At 43.6% G+C, this 24,285-nt stretch overlaps 1 protein-coding gene across 1 annotated transcript; it reads left to right on the forward strand.

The window, feature by feature from the left end:
- Positions 1-225: 225 nt before the first annotated feature.
- Positions 226-21,148, forward strand: GATM (glycine amidinotransferase). The gene is made up of 9 exons (XM_063314479.1): positions 226-359; positions 7,053-7,277; positions 9,361-9,556; positions 13,562-13,752; positions 15,279-15,416; positions 17,595-17,759; positions 19,254-19,317; positions 19,426-19,542; positions 20,185-21,148. The coding sequence occupies exons 1-9, from the start codon at positions 291-293 to the stop codon at positions 20,295-20,297; spliced, it is 1,278 nt and encodes a 425-aa protein (XP_063170549.1). The 5' UTR covers positions 226-290; the 3' UTR covers positions 20,298-21,148.
- Positions 21,149-24,285: the final 3,137 nt, after the last annotated feature.

The following is a 24,285-nucleotide window of genomic DNA, read 5'->3' on the forward strand; positions in this document are numbered from 1 at the left end:
GGGATCTTTCCCCATTCATTCGGCTATAAAAACCACCCAAGAAGGCCAGAAGCCGCTGCTGGCTAAGCTAGGGCTCGAGCTCGCCTGGTCCCTCTCTCGCCCCCCCCCCGCCCCTCCGTCCCGGCCGAGCCAGCCAATGGGCGCCGCGCAAGGGGCGTGCGCAAAGCTGCGCTCAAAAGCGCCCAGCCCGGAGGTCTTCCTCGGCTTTCGCCGTTCCTGCGGGTAGGGCTCGAGTGCGCTCCTGCGCGCTTGCTCCGGAGGGGACCCGAGCCAGGCCGGGAAGAGCGAGGATGCTGCGCGTGCGGTGCCTGCGCGGAGGCAGCCGGGGGGCCGAAGCCGTGCACTACATTGGGTCGAGGGTAAGCGGCCCTGCAGCTGGAGGCGAGCGCAAGCGGCGGAGGCGCGGGGCTGGGGAAGCGCTCTGGCTCCGTTCGCACAACCCGCTGAACCTGATGGCCGAAGGAAGCCGCCGCTTTCTGAATTCGCACAGCTCCTTGAACTCGGTGGGGATTCGCGCGACGGAAGAAGCCCCCGGAAAGCTAACCGAGGCTGCAGCTAAGCCAGCCGAGCGTGTGATGCGAATGCAGTTGTCGCTGAGGCTTGACCTGGCCTGATTCAGCGCGTTGTGTGCAAACAAGCCGGGTTTAAGATAGTCTGAGCCGAGTGGAAGCGGCGCATTGAGGATCGGAACCAAGAGCACTTATTTCTGGGGCGGGAGTGATCCTAGAAAGCCAAGCCAGCCATTGCGCTGGCGGTGCGCCGCGCAAACACGCTCCATTAAAGAAGGGTGCATCTGGGCGTGTGCAAAGTGAGATGGGCATAGGGAATTGTGTTAGTGTGACTTTGAGGAGGTCCGGGCTGGAAGGCGAGATCCGGCTCCAAGGGGAGGCCGTGGGTTCTCCAGGCGCCTTGGACAGCTGCGCTGTGCTGGGGGTGTGCCTGCGAAGTAAAGCTGGGATTTCAAAAAACCCAAAGCAAACTTTCGAAGTTTGCCTTTCAGGGTTTCTTTCCGTTGATCAAATCAATTCGCAAAGTTTAATTTAAAAAAAAAAATGCCGGGATGCATTTTCTGAACATACGAAGGAAAAATTCAGATAGGAACTTTATTTTTGTTTGCAAAAGTGTGACACTTTTTGGCAGCTAAATTTAAATAAATTTTCACAAAGAAGGTTGTGAAAATTAACTATCACGAATCCCTGCTCTTGAGCTCGGAACCGTTCACTGGTATCGAATCAGGCCTGTTCCATGGGCTCTCTGGCCTAAAGGCTGTAATAAAGGTTCACTTTTGATTTGTCCCATGGGAGGAAGGGTCCTGCAAGGCAACTGAGCTCACCTCTCCCCCCAAACCCTGAAGTCCAGAGTCTAAATTTACATATGTAACTTAGCTGCCTGGTCTGTCTGCTATCCTGGGCAAGTCTGGGGGCAGTAAGTGTTACTGTGCCAAAGTTTAATCTCAAGGATGGAAGTGTCAGCAGAGTTGTTCTTTACATGCTCTGGAAACAAAAGGAGAGCCAGTATGGTGTAGTGGTTAAGGCACCAGGCTAGAAACTGGGAGACGGTGAGTTCTAGTCCTGTCCTAAGCCAGCTGGGTGACCTTGGACCAGTCCCTCTCTCTCAGCCCCAGGAAGCAGGCAATGGCAAACCACTTCTGAAATCTTGCCAAGAAAACTGCAGGGGCTAGTCTAGGCAGTCACCAGGAGTCAACACTGACATGGAGGCACCCCCCACCCCAAAAAGAACCCACCTCAGAAGAAAGGAGCTGCTGGGCATCTTAAAGGCCCTCTGCTTGAACTGGCATTTAAATTAATCTGCTTTTTCAGAATCAGGCGGGGCGAATCTATTCCATCATCATCTCTTCCATTCTGCAAACTCAGGAGTGGGAGGATAAAAAAGGACAAGCAAACATCTGCTTTGCAAAGAGCCCTTCGAGGTGATTCCCTGGGGAAAATCGAGTTCATGGCCTGGCAGGGGAAGGGCAGAGGAAAGGGAGGAAAAACCGCATCCTTTGGTCTCCCGCTTCCTTCCTTGTCCGTTGGCATGCAACTCTTCATCTCTAGTGAGGGCCAGGCTAGGACTTCAGTGCAGGATTGTGAAAAAGAGAAAGGGGCTGTCGTTGATAACATTTGGCCTTATGACTGGGCTGAATTTGCAGAGGTGGTGCTTGCTGCTGTACTAAGCCACTGCATCCTGGTGCCTTGCAGGTGAAGGGGAATGGGAAGTTCAAGAATCCCCAGCCAGGCTGAGACATCTGGGCTAGATCAATGACAACCTCTGGAAAGGGGGATCTTGTCTACATTTCAGTCTAAGTTTTGCATTAGGAGGGTTGGAGGAAGATAAAATGTGCCTTGGTCCATTGCAAACCATCAGCTTTTTTCTCTTAATTGGTTTTTTTTATATACGCAGTGTAGTAATTTTTATTAAAAGTTTTTCCATAGCGAAGAGAGAAATACAGAAATATAGAAAGAAAAAGAGAAAAGGCGTAGAAAAGAATACAGTTAAAGAAGGGGGAAAAGATAGTTAAAGCAGCAACTTCCGCCCTTTTTTACAGCAGTTACAAAAAACTCATCATCCCTCCTTAACATTACAATAATCCCTTCAGCCTTTTTATTATAATTTATTATAATAATTCAGTCTTCTTTCAATCATCAAATCCAGAAATCACCATTTCACTTTTTTCCATTTTCAGCAAAAAAGTCCATACTGTAAAAGGTCTTTCACTTTTCTTAAACTGGTTGCAGCAAAGGTCTGTAATGCAGGTGATTAAGTACGTCAAAGAACAGTGAGGTTCGATTTGCAACTTCTGATCTGGTTGTGAGTGCCCATTGGATTACAGGAGTTATTCTTCTTAGTGGCAGGTAAATAAAGGAGATTTCTTTACCCACAGCACTTAATTGCCAGCTCTGCTGCAAAACAGGGATTTGGACTGGATTCCCACTGCACTCCAAACCCTGATTTGTTTAAACCCCCAAATAAACTGCATGGCCCAATTCATGATACACTAAGCATAAGGGACCATTTCTAAACCATGCATTGCAGGATTCACAGTATGTGCTAAGCCAAGAACAGACTAAATACACATTTTGACTTTGCGTGATAGGTTAACTCAGCCACAGAACATTTAGAAGCATGTGAGAGGTTGATACGGCTGTTGTTGATCAATAAAGCTGGCCCCTGTGTAGCTTCCGGAGTTTCTGAGCTGGATGATGTGTTTTGAACTTTGATAGACTGTGACCTGTACTCCAAACAGTGACAGTCTATGGTAGACAAAAATCAGGAAGAGTCTGGAAGCACCTTTTCTGACTCACAGTTTTTATTAAAAGGCAGAAGCTTTCCTGAGATGTAGCTCCAATGTAGGATTTCAGTCGGGATGTGGGGAGGAAGGTGGGGAAGACAGGTTGGTTCCGTAGATGACGTGTGAGACGCATGAGCGACATGGGAATTACACATAACTGCAGCCGTAGAGCCAGAACAATACCCGCTGCATCTGTAAGGAGCTTTCTGTCCAGGGTGTTGGCAGAAGACCACTGGCTACATCTCAAGAATTGTTCCACTTCTTTTTATTAACATAGGTGTCAGGATGGTGGGGAGTGACAAAATGTGTACAGGTAGGCCTCACTTAATGACCATTCGTTTAGTGATGGTTCAGACTTACAACAGTGCTAAAAAAACCAACTTACAACCAGTGCTCACACTTACGACCATCAGCGTCCCTGCGGACATGTGATCATGATTTGGGCACTTGGCAACCGGTTTGCATTTATGACCGTCACAGTGTCCTGTAGTCACATGATCGCCATTTTTGACCTCCTTGCCAGCTTCTGGCAAGCAAAATCAATGGGGAACTGCAGGATTCACTTAATGACTGCAGTGACTTGCTTAATGACCAGCACAAAAAGGTGGTAAAATTGGGTCAGATTCGCTTAATGACCACTTTGCTTAGCAACTGATATTCTGGTCGCAATTGTGGTAATTAAGTGAGGACTACCTGTATCATGATATCACCATAGGAAATGCATGATTAAGGTACTTTCACCTCTGTATTGGGACACGAATGCAAAGGGTGGGATTATCATGACATCATGATGCATGTCATGTTTTCATCAGTGCAGTTTGCACTGGATTCCTGTGCCTGTTAAGACTGTCTCCCTCCTCACCCTGATGTTTCAGCCATGCTCTGGATCACTGTAGGTCTAGCTGTCCCTGGCCTTCAAGTTAGACCCAGCCTGGCAGGGGATCCTGAGATGGGCTAACTCTAAAAATGAGTTTGAGTCCTTCTGAGTCTTCTATTTCCTTACTCCAGTATGCCTTCTCTGGAGGGCCTCTTTTTCCCCCCCTCTTCTGCTGACCCAGCACGTATGCATACCCTCCCATTTTGGGCTGGGAATGCTGATCATTTACACTCTGCAAGAAGAGAGGACTTACTTGCTTCCTTGGCAGCTTGGCTGTCTAGCCTTTCCCGACAGCTGGTGTGGAACAACCACAGTGTCTTCTGTAAGGGGCTCGGAGTGAGTGGAGGAACTTAGCTAAAAGCTGAATCTACTCTTCCCATTACAGTGGAATGTTTGAAGGGAAGCCAATGACATCCCAACATGGCTGTGTCCTGGGTTGATGTAGAAGCTTATGCTTGCTGATTCAACACTGTGCTTTCAGTGGTCCTTTGTCACCTAGTTCTCAGACTGTACTAAGCTATGGTTTGTTTAAGTATGGTTGGCTAAATATAATGCAAAAGGATAGGTATGTGTAGCACACTAAGTATAAACCATAATATACAAAGCATAACAGCTGTGCTCAAAACAAGCATAGACATTTCCTTATGTATTACAGCAGGTCTCAATTACCCTAATTTCTCCTGTCTCTGGGTAGTTTGCAAAGAAAATAAACATAAAAATTAGCAACCTGGGTCTTCTGTCTGTACCCAAAGCAATCCAAATCCCAAATTGGATAGCTTTCCCTGCTTCTTGGGGGCAAGGTGTTCCATAATGGGTCTGCCATTGAGAAGGTTTCCTCCAGGCCCACACCCCCTAACCCAACATGGGGTGAGGACCAAGCCAGGCTTTGGTGGTTAAAATTAAATTTGGTCTAGAAGCCTATTGGTAACCAACACATCAACCTCAACTTAGGTATCACATGCTTCAACCTATCTCCACCTGTAAGCAGTTTAGCTGGTATATATTGGATTAGCTGCAGCTTCTATGTATTCAAGGGCAGCCCCATGGAAAGCCTAGTGCAGTAGTCTAACTCATAAGCTATGTTATGGCTTAGTGTGGTGAGATGCAAACCCAGTCTTGTAGCAAGAAGCTTTCTTTTGTATTAGCAATGAGTAGGGTGCAAAAGCAGGGCAAAGCCCTCTTCAAATCAAAGCTGGGTGTTATTTATCAGTAGCAGCAGGAGAAAGATGTGGCTGATGGGATGCACAGGGCTAATTAATAAAACCCAGAATCCATAATGATCTTTTACAACCCAAGGGTTCTCTAAATGAAAGTGCTTCATTCCCAGACTTCTCAGCAATAGCTCTGCTGGCTGGGGAATTCTGGGAGTTGAAGTTCACACTATTTTTGACCTCTTCCTGTTCTGGTTGAGTCAGAATAATCACAGGAACAATTAAAAAAAAAATCAAGACAGTGGTTGTGACATGTGATTGAAGAACTAATCTAACACATCCATTATGTGACAAATATAAAAAGGGGGAAGGACATCTTGACTTTTTTGAGTCCCCTCCCCTGGATAACTCTGCCAATAGGCATGTGGCCAAGCTTCAGTTTAACAATGATTGCCGTGGTTCAAGAGGAGATATTTATGAAGTGTCTGGGAATCTCCTTGGTCACCAGACAGCTTAGCTTCCTACAGCAATTCAGTTTGCCTTCCGTTTTTGTGTTTGTCAAGTTGAAGCAGTGATGGGTTCACGTTGTTGAAGATGTTTTGGTTGTGAAGCAGGTATTTTAGAGCAGACATTTTTAACTTTGTTTTTGATTGAACACCAGGGGTGCGAGGTTCTGAGTATTACCCTCCATTTCACAAAAGTTCTGGCCTGGAAGCCAAGCCAGGAAATGCTACAGGTAGTCCTCACTTAACAACCACAATTGGGAATTTTGGTTGCTAAGCAAAGCAGTCATTAAGCAAATCTGACCCAATTTTATGACCTTTTTTGTCATGGTGGTTAGGTGAATCATCACAGGCATTAAGTGAACCATGTGGTCGTTAAGCAAATCACACAGTTCCCCACTGATTTTGCTTGCCAGAAGCTGGCCGGAAAGGTTGAAAATGGTGATCACAGGATGCTATGACGGCCATAAATGCAAACTAGTTGCCAAGCACCCAAATCATGATCACGTGACTGCAGGGATGCTTTGATGGTTGTAAGTGTGAGGACCGGTCGCAAGTCATTTTTTCCAGCACTGTTGTAAGTCCAAACTGTCACTGGTTGTTAAGTGAGGACTATCTGGGGATCGAAGACAGTTGGCACAGTTTTGCCCCTAGTGTCAGTGCTTCCCTCTGTCTCCCTGCACAAGCAGCCCTTCATGTCTTGACTGCAAAGGGAAGTGAGCTTTGCATTAGCTGATGGTGACCGGGGTTTGACGCTGAGCCCAGCCCTGTCTGTTGAGTTCAAACATCCTCCTGCACTGTCCTAACCTATAAAGTGTTTTGCTTGCCTCTGGCTGAGTGTGTTGTGCAAACCCAAGCCTTGTGATTTGTATTCCATGGTTTTTGGTTTCATTCCTAGTCTCATTGTAGCTAATTGCGCTTTACTCAGCAAAATAAGGTTAGGCAAGTTATGATTTAATGTAATGTATGATTGAATCAAACTGGGCCAACATGATGGCTTACAATGTCTTAGTTCAAATGCTGCTTGATTTAAAGAGATCTGCACTACTGAAAGAAATGCTCCTTACCTTGCTTATGTTACAAATAAAAGGGAAAAAAAATCAAGATTGTCTTCTGGTTCCTGAGCACCTGATTGTTTCCCAAGAACCCCAAACCTTATGACTGGCACCATCTAGTCACACTGCTATGATTTTCCTCCTCTGATTGTTGTTTTTGCTTTTAAATTAAAGTTTGGGAGAGTCGTCACAGGATGGGTGCAGCAAACTTTTCAGAGCACCCAAGCTGCAGCGGCCTCCGATTCTCCCTGTGCCGTTGCTGATGAAACTTCCAAAGCCCCTGATCCTAGTCCTGATAGTTGCCCTGTCTGCTCCTACAATGAATGGGACCCACTGGAAGAAGTCATTGTGGGGAGAGCTGAAAATGCCTGTGTTCCTCCTTTTTCAGTTGAGGTCAAGGTGAGTATTCACCATCTGTATTCCAAGAAGTGTTGAATGTAATGATGCAGCTTTCTATTTTTCCAGACACTGAGACAGAGCATCCTTATAGAATGTTGGCTCTCCTCCTCCAGACGGTGGACTACAACCTGGGTCTCCCCGCTCCTAGTCCAACACTTTCACCACTACACCACACCTGCCCTCAAATAGTGGCCCGTAGTTATCCAACTTTAATAATGCTTGCAGGTTTTCTCTTCCTGGACAGCAGTCTCTGGGTTGTATGTTTATGAAGACAGAGTCTCTAACTAATATATAGCAGTAAGAGAACATTTGCAAATTGGCTTAGTACTGTATGCAAACATGTCACTTGTATAGAATTCTATTATAAGCAAAGGTAGTGTGGTTTGTCATAAGAACAGTGCCAAAATCTGTATTGGAGCAATGCCTTTGCTAGTTGAACCCAAAGGATAATAAGATAGCATGTAAGATGACATGTAAGCATTTGGGTTCCCCAGGTTTCTTCTTCTGACTTAATGGAAGGAAGTAGAAGAGGAGAGAAAAACTGGGGCTTTCTGCCTTTGAGTTATTCGTAAGATAGAACATAAGGGAAGGTTTAGACAGTCATCTTAGGAGTTTCTAGCGAGGAAATCATACCAGTTTTTTGCAGCAAAAGCAATAGTGGTTTGTTGTACCTTAAAACAACAGGGTGACGACTGTCTGAGCTTTCATGGATCCAAGTCCACAGATGACATGGACTGTGGAAGCTGAAGTCATCATATTGGTTAGCGTGGCCAACATAGACTCAGCTGGATGCAGTGATGGTCTCAGATGATGTGTAGAGCAGCCAAAAACAAATGGCTCAAAACACAACCTGTAAACTGCTGAGCTGGCTGTCTGGGTCCAGTCCACATGACACCCTCTTATCTCTGAAGCTTTAGGACTATCACTTGTTGGTAGAAAATCTGTCCTGGCCCTTGAACCATACACATGACTGAAACTGCTACTGTGGTAATAACAGCTGCTGAAGACCTCAAATGTTACAGCCTGAGTGTCAACAACAGTTGGGGACATAGAATTGAGACCCATGGGAGGAGTGTTCAGGAGCAGGAACTGCTTGTTCTCCAGCCTTTACAACTGCCAGTTGTAGCAGTTTCTGGGAAAGGCTAACTCCTGGCCCCACTGCTCTGTAGATGCATATTCTGGGGACAGGTATACTAGGCTCGGAAGCTCAATGTCCCATATGTACTCTGTCAGGGCATTATGCAACTTAGAATGGTGGCCTGCTTGTACCATGGGCCCACAGTCCCAAAATGGGGACACGGGAAGAGATCCCTCCAGTGTGGAATTTTAAAACTGGAAGGCGTTCCTTAAATTAAATCCCCTGGTGATGGATCCTGCCTAGAGAAGCATGTATAGACTCATAGCTCAAGTGTGCAAAGTGGTTCTTCCACTCTCTTGATGCCTCCTCCTGTCATCCTAACTTATTCAGTGACATGTTTCAGACCTTTAAAATGCACAACATAGAGATGGATTTGTCCAGCATTAGTTTGGGTTCTGCAGGATATCTTTGCGTGCATGTTCTATTAAAGCCCCCTCTTCCCTCACTGCAGGGAGGAAGTGTAGAAGAACAGTACCCATCGCTCCAGCCAATATGGTGGTGATGGGTTTTGTGCTGTGATGCAACAACAGCATCAACTTGGGAAGGCTGCATGAGCTTATAGATTTGTTTTCAATGTATTTTCTTCTTCTTTCTTCTCATGTTTAAGCCTTCAACCTAATCTGACACCTGGTTTACACACAAGGTGAGCCCCCAGTGTAATGTGCTAATTGTGGCTTAACATGTTGGATGACCCTCATGATTGTGGTATCTAAACCATAGCTGTCAGTTTAATGTTTGTAAACTCAGTAGTGATTTATTCAACAAACCATGACATAGTGTGATGTGGAATTTCCCCTGCTTGGCAGGAGTCAAACGATTCCTCTCTGAAAGAACAGTTGGTATGAAATGCATTTTTCATCTATTAGCACATGACTAGAAAACCATTCTGTGCAATTGTCTGTAAATTATTTTGGCCTTTTTTTTTCTTTTTTGTTGATTCCCCAGGCTAATACCTATGAGAAGTACTGGGAGTTTTATCAGAAGTATGGAGGCCAGAGTTTTCCTGAAGATCATGTCAAGAAAGCCATCGCTGAGATTGAAGAAATGTGCAATATTTTGAAAATGGAAGGGGTGACTGTGAAGAGGCCCGAAGCTCTCAACTGGTCAACCAAATATAAAACACCTGACTTTGAATCCACTGGTACTTCTTACTGAATAGCTTTCCATTAATTTTAGTACTTTCCATCTGCACACTTTCTGTAATCTACCTACTTATTGATTATATTGGCACCTTATCCCCTTTTTAAAATGCTGGGCCCCGAAGCCACGCAAAATATTCATGAAACACAATTTTTCCTATTTAAAAAGTCATTGTTTTTTAAAAACAGAAACAGGAAGGGAAGTGTAGCATGTAAGGAAAAATATTGGCAATGAGGAATGTTAGAGTACTACAGGCAAGAAAACGGGAAGGCCAAGCGGCATTAAATTTTAAAATAAATGAAAAAATAAACTATCTTATGGTTTATTTACAATTATTATGGAGTTAATGAAAAACAGCTTCAGCAAAGGATCGTTACCTTGTCGTGGTGCTGGAGCTTGAGCACCTCAATGATGCCATGAGCTAAACCGTGAAGGGCCACCCGAGACGGGAAGGTCATGACAGAGAGGTCAGACTAAATGCGATCCCTGGGGAAGGTAATGGCAACCCACCCCAGTATTCTTGCTGTGAAAACTAAATGGATCAGTCCAACCAGAGATATGTCAGTATACCATCGGAAGATGAGACCCCCAGGTCAGAAGATGGTCAAAATGCTACTGGGGAGGAACAGAGGATGAGTTCAACTAGCCCCAGACGTGATGACGCAGCTAGCTCAAAGCCGAAAGGACAGCTAGTGGCCGACGGTGCTGGTGGTGAATGGTGAATCCGATGTTCTAAGGATCAACACGCCATTGGAACCTGGAATGTAAGATCTATCAGCCAGGGCAAATTGGATGTGGTTATTGGTGAGATGTCAAGATTAAAGATAGACATTTTGGGCATCAGTGAACTGAAATGGACTGGAATGGGCCACTTCACATCAGATGACCACCAGATCTACTACTGTGGACAAGAGGACCACAGAAGAAATGGAGTAGCCTTCATAATTAATAGTAAAGTGGCTAAAGCAGTGCTTGGATACAATCCAAAAAATGATAGAATGACCTCAGTTCGAATTCAGGGCAAGCCATCTAACATCACAGTGATCCAAATATACGCCCCAACCACAGATGCTGAAGAAGCTGAAGTAGAGCAGTTCTATGAGGATCTGCAGCACCTACTGGACAACACGCCTAAAAGAGATGTTATTTTCATCACAGGAGACTGGAATGCTAAGGTGGGCAGTCAAATGACACCTGGAATTACAGGTAAGCATGGCCTGGGAGAACAAAATGAAGCAGGACATAGGCTGATAGAATTTTCCAAGACAACTCACTCTGCATAACGAACACTCTCTTCCAGCAACCTAAGAGACGGCTTTATACATGGACTTCACCAGATGGACAACACCGAAATCAGATTGACTACATCCTTTGCAGCCAAAGGTGGCAGACATCTATACAGTCGGTAAAAACAAGACCTGGAGCTGACTGTAGTTCAGGTCACAAACTGCTTATTGCACAATTTAGGATCAGACTAAAGAGATTAGGGAAGACCCACAAATCAGCTAGATATGAGCTCACTAATATCCCTAAGGAATATGCAGTGGAGGTGAAGAATAGATTTAAGGGACTGGACTTAGTAGATAGGGTCCCGGAAGAACTACGGACAGAAGTTCGCAACATTGTTCAGGAGGCGGCAACAAAATACATCCCAAAGAAAGAGAAAACCAAGAAGGCAAAATGGCTGTCTGCTGAGACACTAGAAGTAGCCCAAGAAAGAAGGAAAGCAAAAGGCAACAGTGATAGGGGGAAATATGCCCAATTAAATGCAAAATTCCAGAAGTTAGCCAGAAGAGATAAGGAATTATTTTTAAACTAGCAATGTGTGGAAGTGGAAGAAGACAATGGAATAGGAAGGACAAGAGACCTCTTCCAGAAAATTAGAAACATTGGAGGTAAATTCCAGGCAAAAATGGGTATGATCAAAAACAAAGATGGCAAGGACCTAACAGAAGAAGAAGAGATCAAGAAAAGGTGGCAAGAATATACGGAAGACCTGTATAGGAAGGATAACAATATCGGGGAGAGCTTTGACGGTGTGGTCAATGAGCTAGAGCCAGACATCCTGAAGAGTGAGGTTGAATGGGCCTTAAGAAGCATTGCTAATAACAAGGCAGCAGGAGATGACGGCATCCAGCTGAACTGTTCAAAATCTTGCAAGATGATGCTGTCAAGGTAATGCATGCTATATGCCAGCAAATTTGGAAAACACAGGAATGGCCGTCAGATTGGAAAAAATCAACTTATATCCCCATACCAAAAAAGGGAAACACTAAAGACTGTTCAAACTATCGAACAGTGGCACTCATTTCACATGCCAGTAAGGTAATGCTCAAGATCCTGCAAGGTAGACTTCAGCAATTCATGGAGTGAGAATTGCCAGATGTACAGGCTGGGTTTAGAAAAGGCAGAGGAACTAGGGACCAAATTCCCAATATCTGCTGGATAATGGAAAAAGCCAGGGAATTTCAGAAAAACGTCTATTTCTGTTTTATTGACTATTCTAAAGCCTTTGACTGTGTGGACCATAACAAATTGTGGCAAGTTCTTAGCGGTATGGGGATACCAAGTCATCTTGTCTGCCTCCTGAAGAATCTGTATAACGACCAAGTAGCAACAGTAAGAACAGACCACGGAACAACGGACTGGTTTAAGATTGGGAAAGGAGTACGGCAGGGCTGTATACTCTCACCCTACCTATTCAACTTGTACGCAGAACACATCATGCGACATGCTGGGCTCGAGGAATCCAAGGCTGGGGTTAAAATTGCTGGAAGAAACATTAACAATCTCAGATATGCAGATGATACCACTTTGATGGCTGAAAGCGAAGAGGAACTGAGGAGCCTTATGATGAAGGTGAAAGAAGAAAGTGCAAAAGCTGGTTTGCAGCTAAACCTCAAAAAAACCAAGATTATGGCAACCAGCTTGATTGATAACTGGCAAATAGAGGGAGAAAATGTAGAAGCAGTGAAAGACTTTGTATTCCTAGGTGCAAAGATTACTGCAGATGCTGACTGCAGTCAGGAAATCAGAAGACGCTTAATCCTTGGAAGAAGAGCAATGACCAATCTCAATAAAATAGTTAAGAGCAGAGACATCACACTGACAACAAAGGTCTGCATAGTTAAAGCAATGGTGTTCCTCGTAGTAACATATGGCTGTGAGGGCTGGACCATAAGGAAGGCTGAGAGAAGGAAGATCGATGCTTTTGAACTGTGGTGTTGGAGGAAAATTCTGAGAGTGCCTTGGACTGCAAGAAGATCAAACCAGTCCATCCTCCAGGAAATAAAGCCAGACTGCTCACTTGAGGGAATGATATTCAAGGCAAAACTGAAATACTTTGGCCACATAATGAGAAGACAGGACACCCTGGAGAAGGTGCTGATGCTAGGGAGAGTGGAGGGCAAAAGGAAGAGGGGCCGACCAAGGGCAAGGTGGATGGATGATTTTCTAGAGGTGACGGACTCGTCCCTGGGGGAGCTGGGGGTGTTGACGACTGACAGGAAGTTCTGGCGTGGGCTGGTCCATGAAGTCATGAAGAGTCGGAAGCGACTGAATGAATAAACAACAACAATGAAAAACAGACATACATTTTGGAAATATTAGAGAACAATGAAGGGATCTGAAAACAGAGCTCTATCAGACTTCTCACATAGTTCTTCGGGGACCAAGTTACTTGCTAAATTAATGGTTTCTCTAGTAGATTAATTTAATGCACATACCTGTGTGGGTGAGCATGCAAACTGTTGCACTTTCTATTCTAAAGCACACACTGTATGTGGATAGCTGATGGTGATCTGTTTTGTTTTATAACTGAAAAAATAATTTATTGGGTTTTTAATTCTCCTTGCTATATTTTAATTTAATTTGCATCATAAAAAGAGCAGTCGTGCTGGAAACTTTGAATTTTGCAGCTGCATATCAGCTATGTACATTATGCACAACCAAGCTAAGGCACAGTGAGTGGAATTCACAGGTGTGTGTGTGTTGATTTCCCTGGCAGGCATGTATGCAGCAATGCCGAGAGACATTTTACTTGTAATTGGGAATGAAATCATTGAAGCTCCAATGGCGTGGCGAGCCCGTTTCTTTGAGTACCGAGCATATCGCCCAGTCATTAAAGAGTATTTTCGCCAGGGGGCCAAATGGACCACAGCGCCAAAGCCCACAATGTCGGATGAACTTTATGACCAGGTAGCGTTCTTTTGGTTCCCCAAAATGAAGAGCTTGACCAGCATCTCTCCTGGACTGATAAAGTCCCCCTCTAGTCATACCTGAAGTTCACAAATGCTACTGCCTGTGTGTCAGCAGTAACTGGGGATGTGGAACTGAGAGACATGGGGGGAGTGTTGAGGAATAGGAATCGTTGGGGCCTCAAATGATCAGTTGTAGCAGTTTAGGAGCAGTGTAGGAGAAAGTGGTCTCCTGGGTCCACTGCTCTTTCCCTGGATGATACAGGTAGTTCCCAGGTTAAGAACAACTTCCATTCCCAAGGTCTGTCCTTACGTCAAATGTGTTTGTAAGCCAGAACAGTATTATTGTATAATACTGTATAAGTAGTAGTGCATAATAAACTTGAACCATTGTGTATTTAACTTGAATCATTGTGTATTTAACTCAAATTTTGCTACAGTAGGCTCCATTCTTAACTAGGGGTCATCCTTAACCCAGGGCGTTCTTAAACCCGGGACTACCTGTATTCTGAAGGAAGACAGTACTATACCAAGCTTGGATGATCTTCCTAGGCCTCCATATATTCAATATCAGGGGCACTATGCAAACTTAGACTGGTGGCCTGCTTGAACCATGGTCCCACAGTGCTGAAAGGGGAAGACGAGAAGAGTTGCCTTCGATGTGGAACTTTCAAACTGGAAGGCAACATCTCAAGTAAATCCCACTGTCTTCATCCTTGACATATAGGCACTTACAGCACAAGTGTGTAAGTGGTTCCTCTGCTATTGCTCTGGAAAAGCAGTATTCATAACACTAATGATGGGTCATGGTTCTACTTCTGAGGTTTTTTTCCCCCAGCCGATGGTCCTGGGTTAGCCTTTTTTATAGTAAAAATCCTAAAGCAGTGCTAGTAATTGGTAGGACAAGCTTGAAATATTACGAAGCAGTAAGCATGCTTTTGAGTTACTCAGGGTTTTCTGGGTGGATGCTGAGGGCAAAACTCAAGTGGGGGGGGGACTATGAGTTCTGGGTGTCTATTATTAATTACCAAGAAATGAATGGAGGAATTGCTTTGCAAACTTAGGCTGCCAGTTGAGCCTGCAGCCCCACTTAACTTAGTGGGATTTAATCTCTGCATAAATATATCTAGAATTGCTCTCTTGTGTCCAAAAGTCTTGTGCTGCCCAGCAAAACATTTGGGGGTGCAGGCACAGTTCTCCTTTTGAAAAAAACAAGTGCTTTCTGCTTCTGGCTCAGTGTGGAAAGGAGGAAAGTTATTCTCCACAAATGGGACCTGATGTTCCCATTTTAGAGATGGGGGGAGCAAAGTTGAGGTCTGCCACTGGTGTCTAGCAGTAGGAAGGTCGTGACTGAATTATGATTTCTAGAAGCCAAGGACCAGTTCACTTCTCTTCATGAGAATATCGGGACAAAAATCCCTCTCATTTTTCCTCTGTGCACTTCAGTTTCCTTGTTAAGTCCCTAAGGCTGTATTTTTTTGCCTCCGCTGGATCCAAGGGATTATGTGCTGTATCTGTCTTAATTAGGATTACCCCATCCGCACAGTGGAAGACCGGCATAAGTTGGCTGCCCAGGGGAAATTCGTCACCACTGAATTTGAACCGTGTTTTGACGCTGCTGACTTCATAAGAGCTGGAAGAGATATCTTTGTGCAAAGAAGCCAGGTGAGTCAATTGAGATTCCCCCTTGGTTTTCCTTTATATATCTATTAGCGTAGTGGCTTTTCTACAGTTACTTTTTCTTTTCTTTTTTTTTAAAGTGTGTTAACAAGTTCGTCAAAAAGAAAGGTGTGAAAACACAAGTATAAATAAAAACAAAATCTCTATAAAACCTCCCTCTGCTTTAGTTAAAGTACTTATAGTTCTGATTTCTCCATTTTAATTTGCATCACCTACAAATTAAAGTTGTGTTGGTGGTAGAACTTGGCAGTCTGTCTCTCTCTTTCCTGCACCTAAAAGGAGAATAAGTCTCAAAAACCATGTCAGCTTGTTATTGGTTACATTTTCTCTGGTTCTTCCTTGAATGAGATCAGGATCACGGACAAGGACTTTTCCCTGGACAACTGACCTGTGGGCTAGGCTAGGGTTGTCAGTGGGCCAATATGGATAGACAAGAATTATTTACTTATTTATTACACATGCTTTTATGCCCCTTCAACCACCTGACTTGAAGGAGCTTGCAAGCAACAAATGTTTCACAATATAATAACCCACCAAATATGAAAAATTATCAAGATATCAAAAATTATAAATACAATCAATAATTGGGGCCAGGTTATTTACAGGACCACCTTTTCCCAGTTATATCTACCTGGCTCACCAGAGTAGGGAGGCAGGGTACGTTGCCAGTCCCTTCAGTTAGGGAGGTCCATTTAGTGGGACCAAGGAAAAGGGCCTTCTCCGTGGTAGCTTCCTCCCTTTGGAACATCATTCCCCCAGAGATAAGACTGCCCCCCTCCTTGGTCCGTTTCCAGAAGGCCCTGAAGACGAGGTTCTGTCAGCGGGCCTGGGGACCCCAGGCCAATATGGAGCCAATCGAGTGGCTGGTATGAATGTGTTTGCTGCCACTGGGGGTTGTCTATTGTATTTTTATGGTTTTTCTGTAAACTGCCCAGAGTCACTGTGTGTGAGTTGGGCGGCCTTATACATTTGTTTAATAAATAAATAAATAAAACAAACAAACAAACAAACACTGTAGTAATTTGGTCTAGTGGTTAAGGCAATGGGCTAGAAACCAGCAGACTGAGAGTTCTAGTTCCGCCTTAGGCGTGAAAGCCGGCTGGGCGACCTTGGGCCAGCCACTCTCTTCCAGCCCAACCCACCTCACAGGGTTGTTGTTGTGGGGAAAATAGGAGGAGGAAGGAGTATTAGGTATGTTTGCCGCCTTGAGTTATTTGTAAAAAAAAATAAAGGCAGGACAGAAGATAGATAGATAGATAGATAGATAGATAGATAGATAGATAGATAGATAAATATTGTAATGATAAAATCATTGAGTCCTATATCATCAAACAATAACATTTCATCTGTCTTCAGGAGTTTCTCTGAGCTCTCTCCTGGGCCCCTACAGTAAATGCATGGGTTTAAAGCTTGCTGCACATTCGATGTAAGGGTGAATGTCTTAGGTCTGGTGAGAGGATGGACCACTAGAGGGAAACTTCTGCAGCGAATGCTTGCCTCTAAGTCTCTTTTCATCACACCTCACAATTACATTAATTTGGTTTAAAGGTTTGTGTGTTTACAGGTGTAGAAGCAGGAATTGCCTCCTACTCCAGGGCTAGTCCTAAATAAATTTCTCTTATCTTTTTTTCTTTTGATATAAATTTTATTAAAAGTTTTAAAGACAATATAAAAACTAACACAAACGAATACAGAATAAAGAAAAAAAGAAAAGGAGGAAGAACAGAAAGAGACAAATGTGCAGAAAGAAAAGATAAAAAGAAATAGAAGAAGCTTCCAATTTCCTTTTGCACAAACAGAAATAAATTACGAAGTTATCTCTTACTCTGTGATGACGAAAAAGTTCACTTCGTTCCATTTTTTTTTCTGATCGCCAAACCCACAAGTCATCAGTGTGTTTTTTTTTTCTGTTTCATGCAAAAATCTGTAAGGGGTTTCCAGTTTCTTTTTTTTCTGAAATATTGGCTAGTCACTGCTACCCAGAAAAATGAAGCAGGACACTGAACTGGGAGTGCCATTATAGCAGGACTGAACTTGCAAAATTTGGGAAAGTTGGCATACCACTGCATTCCAGTTTAATTTAGTTCATGAAGGGAAATTAGATTAAGTTTGTGCTAAAATATAAACCAAACTCATTTTGCTATCCTTTCTCCATTGTCACAGGTTACAAATTACTTGGGCATTGAGTGGATGAGGAGACATCTTGCTCCAGAGTATAGAGTCCATACTCTTTCATTCAAAGACCCCAACCCGATGCACATCGATGCCACTTTTAATATCATTGGACCTGGCATCGTGCTTTCTAATCCAGATCGCCCATGTAATGAGGTAAGGCAGCTTCACAGAGGAATGGGGAACTATGCACTAGCACTGAAATGTTCCCCTCAAAAGCAAAAGAAGCTCCTGATATTCAGCAGTTCTTCTGCAATATGGTGCCTTCTAGACGTGATAAACATTACTGCCTTAATCGCATAAATATGGCAATTGGATGGGTTCTCGGTTGTTATGGGGAAAAAATAGGAGGAAGAAGTGTACAGGTAGTCTTCGCTTAATGACCACAATTGAGACTGAAATTTCAGTTGCTAAGCAAAGCAGTCATGAAGTGAATCTGACCTGACTTCACAACCTTTTTTGCGGTGGTCATTAAGTGAACCATGTGGTCATTAAGTGAACCATGCGGTTCCCCATTGATTTTGCTTGCCAGAAGCTGTCTGGGAAGGTCAAAAATGGCAATCACATGACCACAGGATGCTGCGATGGTCATAAATGCGAACTGGTTGCCAAGCACCCAAATCGTGATCATGTGACTTGTGGGGCTGCTGCGACGGTCGTAAGTGTAAGCACCGGTTGTAAGTTGGTTTTTTCAACACCGTCGTAAGTCTGAACCATCATTAAATAAATAGTCATTAAGTGAGGACCACCTGTAGTGTGGAACACCTTGGGGCTTGAAGGAAAGCAGGGATAGAAATCAAATAAAAACACTTCTGGAAAACAGCTGAGCCATAAATCGCCTTCTTAGAGATGCCAACTATCTCTGTGTAGAGAGTTTGGGTGTGGGAGTGCTTTCCAACATGTTTGAGGAGCTGAGAAGTATAGAAGGACTATTATCCCAGATGCTGCTGTTCCACATTTGAGGAATAAGTTGGTGTATGTTGTTTTTTGTGCTGGACAACCTTGGCTGTGTTCCCACGACACACCAAATGATAGGAATATAGATTAAAAACCACAGCAGCTAAGCCAATTTTTTAAAAAAATCTTTCTGGCATGATGTGTGAAATTATTCCAATGGAATAATTTGTGGTGGGTTTTTTTTTTTTTTGGCATAGCATGTCTTGCTAGCCATAATTTATGGGTTCGCATGTTGTGCAAATCCAACCCTTTTTTCCAGCCTTCTTATCTCTACTTAAATGCAAGTAAAAGGCTGACTGTAGCTACTACTTCAACAATTTCCCACGCTTGTTGCAGCTTAAAAAAAAGTGTCAACAGATGTAGATGAAAGCTAAACACAGCAGTTCCCCTTAAAATATGAATGAAAAAGGAATATAAGAACATTTAAAAACACACATGCACACACCAAATCAGACTTTGCTGCAAAGAAGAACGTAGAGCCCAACGAGATGCAAAGGTGAAATTGGCACTGGAAGAAAATCTTCTTCCATTTTGGTCCCATTCTTGGTTGCTGGGCAGATTAAACAGATGATACATCAATCATTTTATATAATGACGGAGAAGCTAACAGACTTAGTGGAAGTGCACAGCTGGAGAACACACAGAAAACAATGATTTCCAAGGTGAAATTCTCTGTTTTTCTTTCTCTCTTAGATTGATCTCTTCAAGAAGGCAGGCTGGACAATCATTCACCCACCGCTTCCTCTCATCCCTGATAGTAGGTTTGGCTTTGTTTCCATATGGAAGGCATGACTTGGGAAGCAAATGTCCTATTGTGGTGTTTGCATGGTGGGGCATCCATGAGTGCTAATGTTTTTATCTCTAGACCATCCACTGTGGATGTCCTCTAAATGGCTTTCCATGAATGTCCTGATGCTGGATGAGAAACGTGTCATGGTAGATGCCAATGAAACCCCGATCCAGCAGCTCTTCGAACGCCTAGGTAAGACCAATTTATGTACGTGGGCCAAAATTTCATGGGACAGTTATTTTCAGAGTTTGTGTATAGCCTGTAGAGCACACGTTCTCCTAAGGATAATCTAATCCAGGTTTCTCCAACTCAGTGACCCACAGAAGTGTGAGTCTCCCATAGATCCAGAGAGCAGGTTGGAATAATGGGACTTGGATGTTCAACATCTCTGAAGGCCAAGTCAGGAAAAGCTGCTGTAGGCACAAGATGTTGAGCTTCTGGGCCTGATTGGGCCATTGGAGGTCTTGAGATATGCCTGGCCTCCTAACCTTGAAGATCTCTGCCTCCACCTTGAACTGTCTTCAGGACTAAGTGAAGGCCAGTTGTCATTCATGTTTTAAAGATATGTGAGACCTCCCCAAAGGAGATGCCAGTTCATCTTTCTTTCTGTTTAGCCCTTCAAGAAAGAAGAGGCTGTAAGGTTCCTCTTCCTGGTTGGACAGACGTTTGAGCCATGGTATTTGAGACCTTCATAGAGCCTTCTAACTAAGGCTTAGATGCAATATTATATATAGAAAGCCTATTGCTTTGGCAGTGGATACCTACATGTGACTCCTCATTAATCCCATATGGAAGAAAATGCCTTCAAGAAACCTTCTCTCTTTTTGCTGGCAGGCATTTCAACAATCAAAGTGAATATCCGCCATGCCAATTCCTTGGGAGGAGGCTTCCACTGCTGGACCTGTGACATACGTCGTCGTGGCACCTTGAAGTCTTATTTCGATTAGGAGGAGGCCTGTCGGAAGCACAGGCCACCATTCAATGTGAATGCATGAAACATAAGATGAAGAGGTTAGTTTCCTCTGGCTCCTTAAAAAATCGAAGTAGATGCATGAGTTGCTGTGCCTTGAACCAGACCCTTCCTCCCCACTTGCCCCCCCCCCCATCCTCATGGCAGGACAGGAGATAGTTCACCCTAAGGGTTTATTCCCACATTATGCACAGGCAACTAGGGCTATATGGTCTGCATTTGAGAGACTGCTTCCCTTGTTTTGCCAGATACTCTTTGATATACATATCCAGGTGGATACTGTGAATATTTATACAGAAGCAAGCCTCATATGTTTGAGTTTATTAGACAATGATAAGGTTGCAGCCTTATTTACAAAATTAACCTGTCTTTACATTGTCTTATTACATGCCCACACAGAAGAATGCCATCAGTGAAGGCAGGGGAGGAAGGACCTTTTCCTGTCACACCCACATTGAATAGCCTTGTTCCATCATGGCTTTAGTCATCTAGGCCCATGACAGCTCAAGCAAGAAGAAGTACAGGACATCCAGGCCCTTAATAGCTGTTATGGGTGTCAGTATGCCCAACAGGCTCAACTTTTCAGGACCAAGGAGAGCAACTCTATATACAAGTTATCCCAGGAATGAACAAGGTACACGGATAGCAATAAGACAGGCTTCTTTTATTATGTTCGAATATGCTACAGTTGGTGGGCTCATGCCATGCTAAGTCATAAATCATAGTTTACAAACCACAATGACTGGATTTTAACAATATACTAAGTCATACATTAAACCATATTATTGCTTAGGACTGTGTTGCAAACATGGATGCAACCTGGAGAGTCTTTCCAGTAGTTGCATCCCATCAGGTTCTATGTTAGTTACATTAAATAACCAGTCCTCTCTGTTGTCTCTTGCTCCTTTGGGCAATTAGTGAAAATGTTCTTCAAGGTCTTTGGGCCATTGGACAAATCCAAAATCCATCCTCCTCCCCAGAGTTGAAAGACGACAGCATCTCCCTGGGATGAGCAGTAAGATAGCCAGTGGAGATGCTAAGGGATTGATTCTGCCTTCTTTTCCTCCTCTGAGCTATAGCTGTTTGTTTCAGAGAGTTCTTGAACCTTGCCTTGGGTAGTAGCAATTGGTACTGCCTTACCTGGTTCCCACTGAAGATAAGTGGAGTCTGTAGATGGTGTGTAGTGTGACATAGCATGATAACTTTGTCATCTATCTTAAGCCAGGACACTGAAGTCACTGGTGGGCAGTGCATCATGTTTTCTCTGCAGGATCCTCCATCAGTGAGTACCACTGTGCCTATGTTAGCAGCTCTGGCACTGAGAATGTACTTCTGGTCAAGTCCAAAGTATAGCAACTGCATTTAGATCCCACAGAAAGCAAAGGTTATACAGGTTCGTATAAATGTAAATCCCACTGAAGGCAGTATTAAAGCCCTGCAGTCTTTGAATATGTTAGGTGCTTCCTGAAATAATGTGTGTCAATTGGCCCTTAGCCCACATAGATGACTTCTGTTTTCTCATCAGTGAAACGGGTCTTCCAGCTGGCTTTTTGAACAACATCTGGACTCTCTCCCTGATTTTTATCTTCACTCCAAGAATATACAAAGCTTCATGATACTTACCAGATTCTTGAGTTCCATGGTTGACATTACATATCTACCTCTGTTTGAAAGTATTACAGAAAGGCAGCTAGAAAGATTAGACCTAAGTTGAATGTGAGTCTTTCCGTTCCAGTTTGATAGCATTTATGGTTAGGTCTGAATACTACACACTGTGAAATTTAAGGCGAGACTTAGAAAAACCAGAGATGGGCCCAGGTTTGTACTAATTTTATATTTTAAACTATTTAGGTTAGGTTAACTTTTTCTTACAAAATTATCAATGAAACCTTATGCAGATGGAACCTATACTACACCAGGCTTGGGAACTGGTGACCTTTGTAAACATTGTCAGACCCATTGATTGTATTAGACTACAGTCCCCATTGTTCCCAACCAAAAACTTCCAGTTGCCTTATCTTAATGAGAAGTTATATATAGTTGGGAAAGATCACATATGGGCTTGTTGGCAGGAAAGTAAAAATTATTCATGTTCTGGATGTCATGTGCATAGACCTTTCTTTCCCAAGAATGGGTGGCTATTAGATGGATCAAGAGAGAGATCTGCATTGCTAGGACAAGGAAAATGCTTCTCCTAGCAATGTATGACTTGTCTGAGTTTGTCCCCCAACTTAAGTAATCACATCACCTCAGAAGAATTATATCCACTGCTATATATTAAGTCTCTAAATGTCTCCTTTTAATTTCCTTCTTCCCAAATCTTTGATTAGATACCTCTGGTCTGGGAAAAAAAAACTTTTTTCAGTGTACCTCCACAGTTCGAATATTTTGTACGCTTTTTGTTTTTGCTTTGCTTTGTTTCAGTCTTTCATTGATGGGTGCCAACCCAGCGCAGGTTGTTTGGTGGAATCTATTTACATAAATCAAACATATTTAATAATCCTTAGCAGAAATGCACATGATTTAATCTAATGCTACCCAGAAGGGTTTATTCTTTGTATTTATGCCAATAAAACACATTTGCATTTGTGCAGTTTTGGTATTGCTTCTTTGTGTGCTATGAGGTTGTATAATAGGCAGATTTACTTCTGCTTCCTGAGCAAAATATTTTGACCATGTTTCACTGGAGCTCAGTAGCTGAGCATCTCCTTTGCTCTGTCTTAGCATGCAGTGGATCTCAAGTTCAACATCTGGCATCAGAGTAAGGCAGGAAAAGACCTTTCCAGGTAGTCCTCGTTTAGCGACAAATGGGGCCGGGAACTTTGTTGCTAAGTGGGAAATCACATGATTGCAACTGGGCTTTCTGGCTCGAAAGTGATTAGAATAATCGGTTTCACACCTTCAGATTTTGTTTGCCTCCTGACCACTCCCCCACCCTTTGGAATACTCACCCTGGCACTGGGATAATTAGTAAAAAGGGAATTAATGTTTGTATTTACATTCATTGGAGAGGAAGGGATTCCAAGAGAGTAAGCAGGCACACAATGGGGAACAAACATTGAAAGCAATGCATTGGTGCCAGCAGACCTGAGCACATTATGCAAACAGCCCGGGGTATTCCCCATTGTGTGCCTGCTTATTCTCTTGCAATCCCTTCCTCTCCAATCTCTCCGCTCTGTGGGGGGCAGGGGGAGAAAAAAAAGCTATTACTGTAGGCAATCTCTCCTGTGCCTGATCTGTCCCCCCCCCCCCCCCGATGGCCTGCCATCTTGTAAGTCTGCCTCTATCACGCAACACTTAAGGGCTTTTTAAACATCCTTGAAAAGAATGCTTGTGAAAAATCTAACTGTTCTCTCCCTACCTTGTTTTAAAACCCTTTTTCTAGGTATAGGGTGGAATTGCTCGGAGGTAAAAGCTTGGATTCCCCCTGGAGACACCCTTGCTAGTGGGTGTTTGCTTTCCTTTTCAATAATGTTTCGATTCCTTTTGCAAAGTTGCACACTGGGGAAAAGAAATGGAGGTGGAAGTTGCACTAGAGGGCAGTGTGGTCGCGTCAGCCGTTAGAGAAACGGCCAGTCATCTTTGTTGTTCCAACTGCCTTTTGATTTACTGTACTTCACATTCTTCCCAAAGAAACCTTGTCTAGTCGCATTACAAATTAGAAGATGAAGAAGATAAACTACAACAAAGAGCGCAGGAAAAATGTGCCAATGCAGAACAATTGCTTGTTGTTAATTAGTTAATTAATTAGCCACATTTCTATACTGGCCCACTCTAACAACATGGGGTGATAGTACTGAGAACTTGGCTGAGCAGTCCTGAAATATGAAGAAGCAATGCAATGCATCCAAAATAGGAAGACGGCCATCCATCCTGCTCTTTACCCACTAGGCATCACAATCCTCAAAGGCCCATTTGAAAAGGAAGATTTAGGTCAGGGTGGAGGGAGACCCCGCTGGAGGGGT

This window comes from Candoia aspera, chromosome 13 (assembly GCF_035149785.1).
Source record: "Candoia aspera isolate rCanAsp1 chromosome 13, rCanAsp1.hap2, whole genome shotgun sequence".
NCBI lineage: Eukaryota > Metazoa > Chordata > Lepidosauria > Squamata > Boidae > Candoia > Candoia aspera.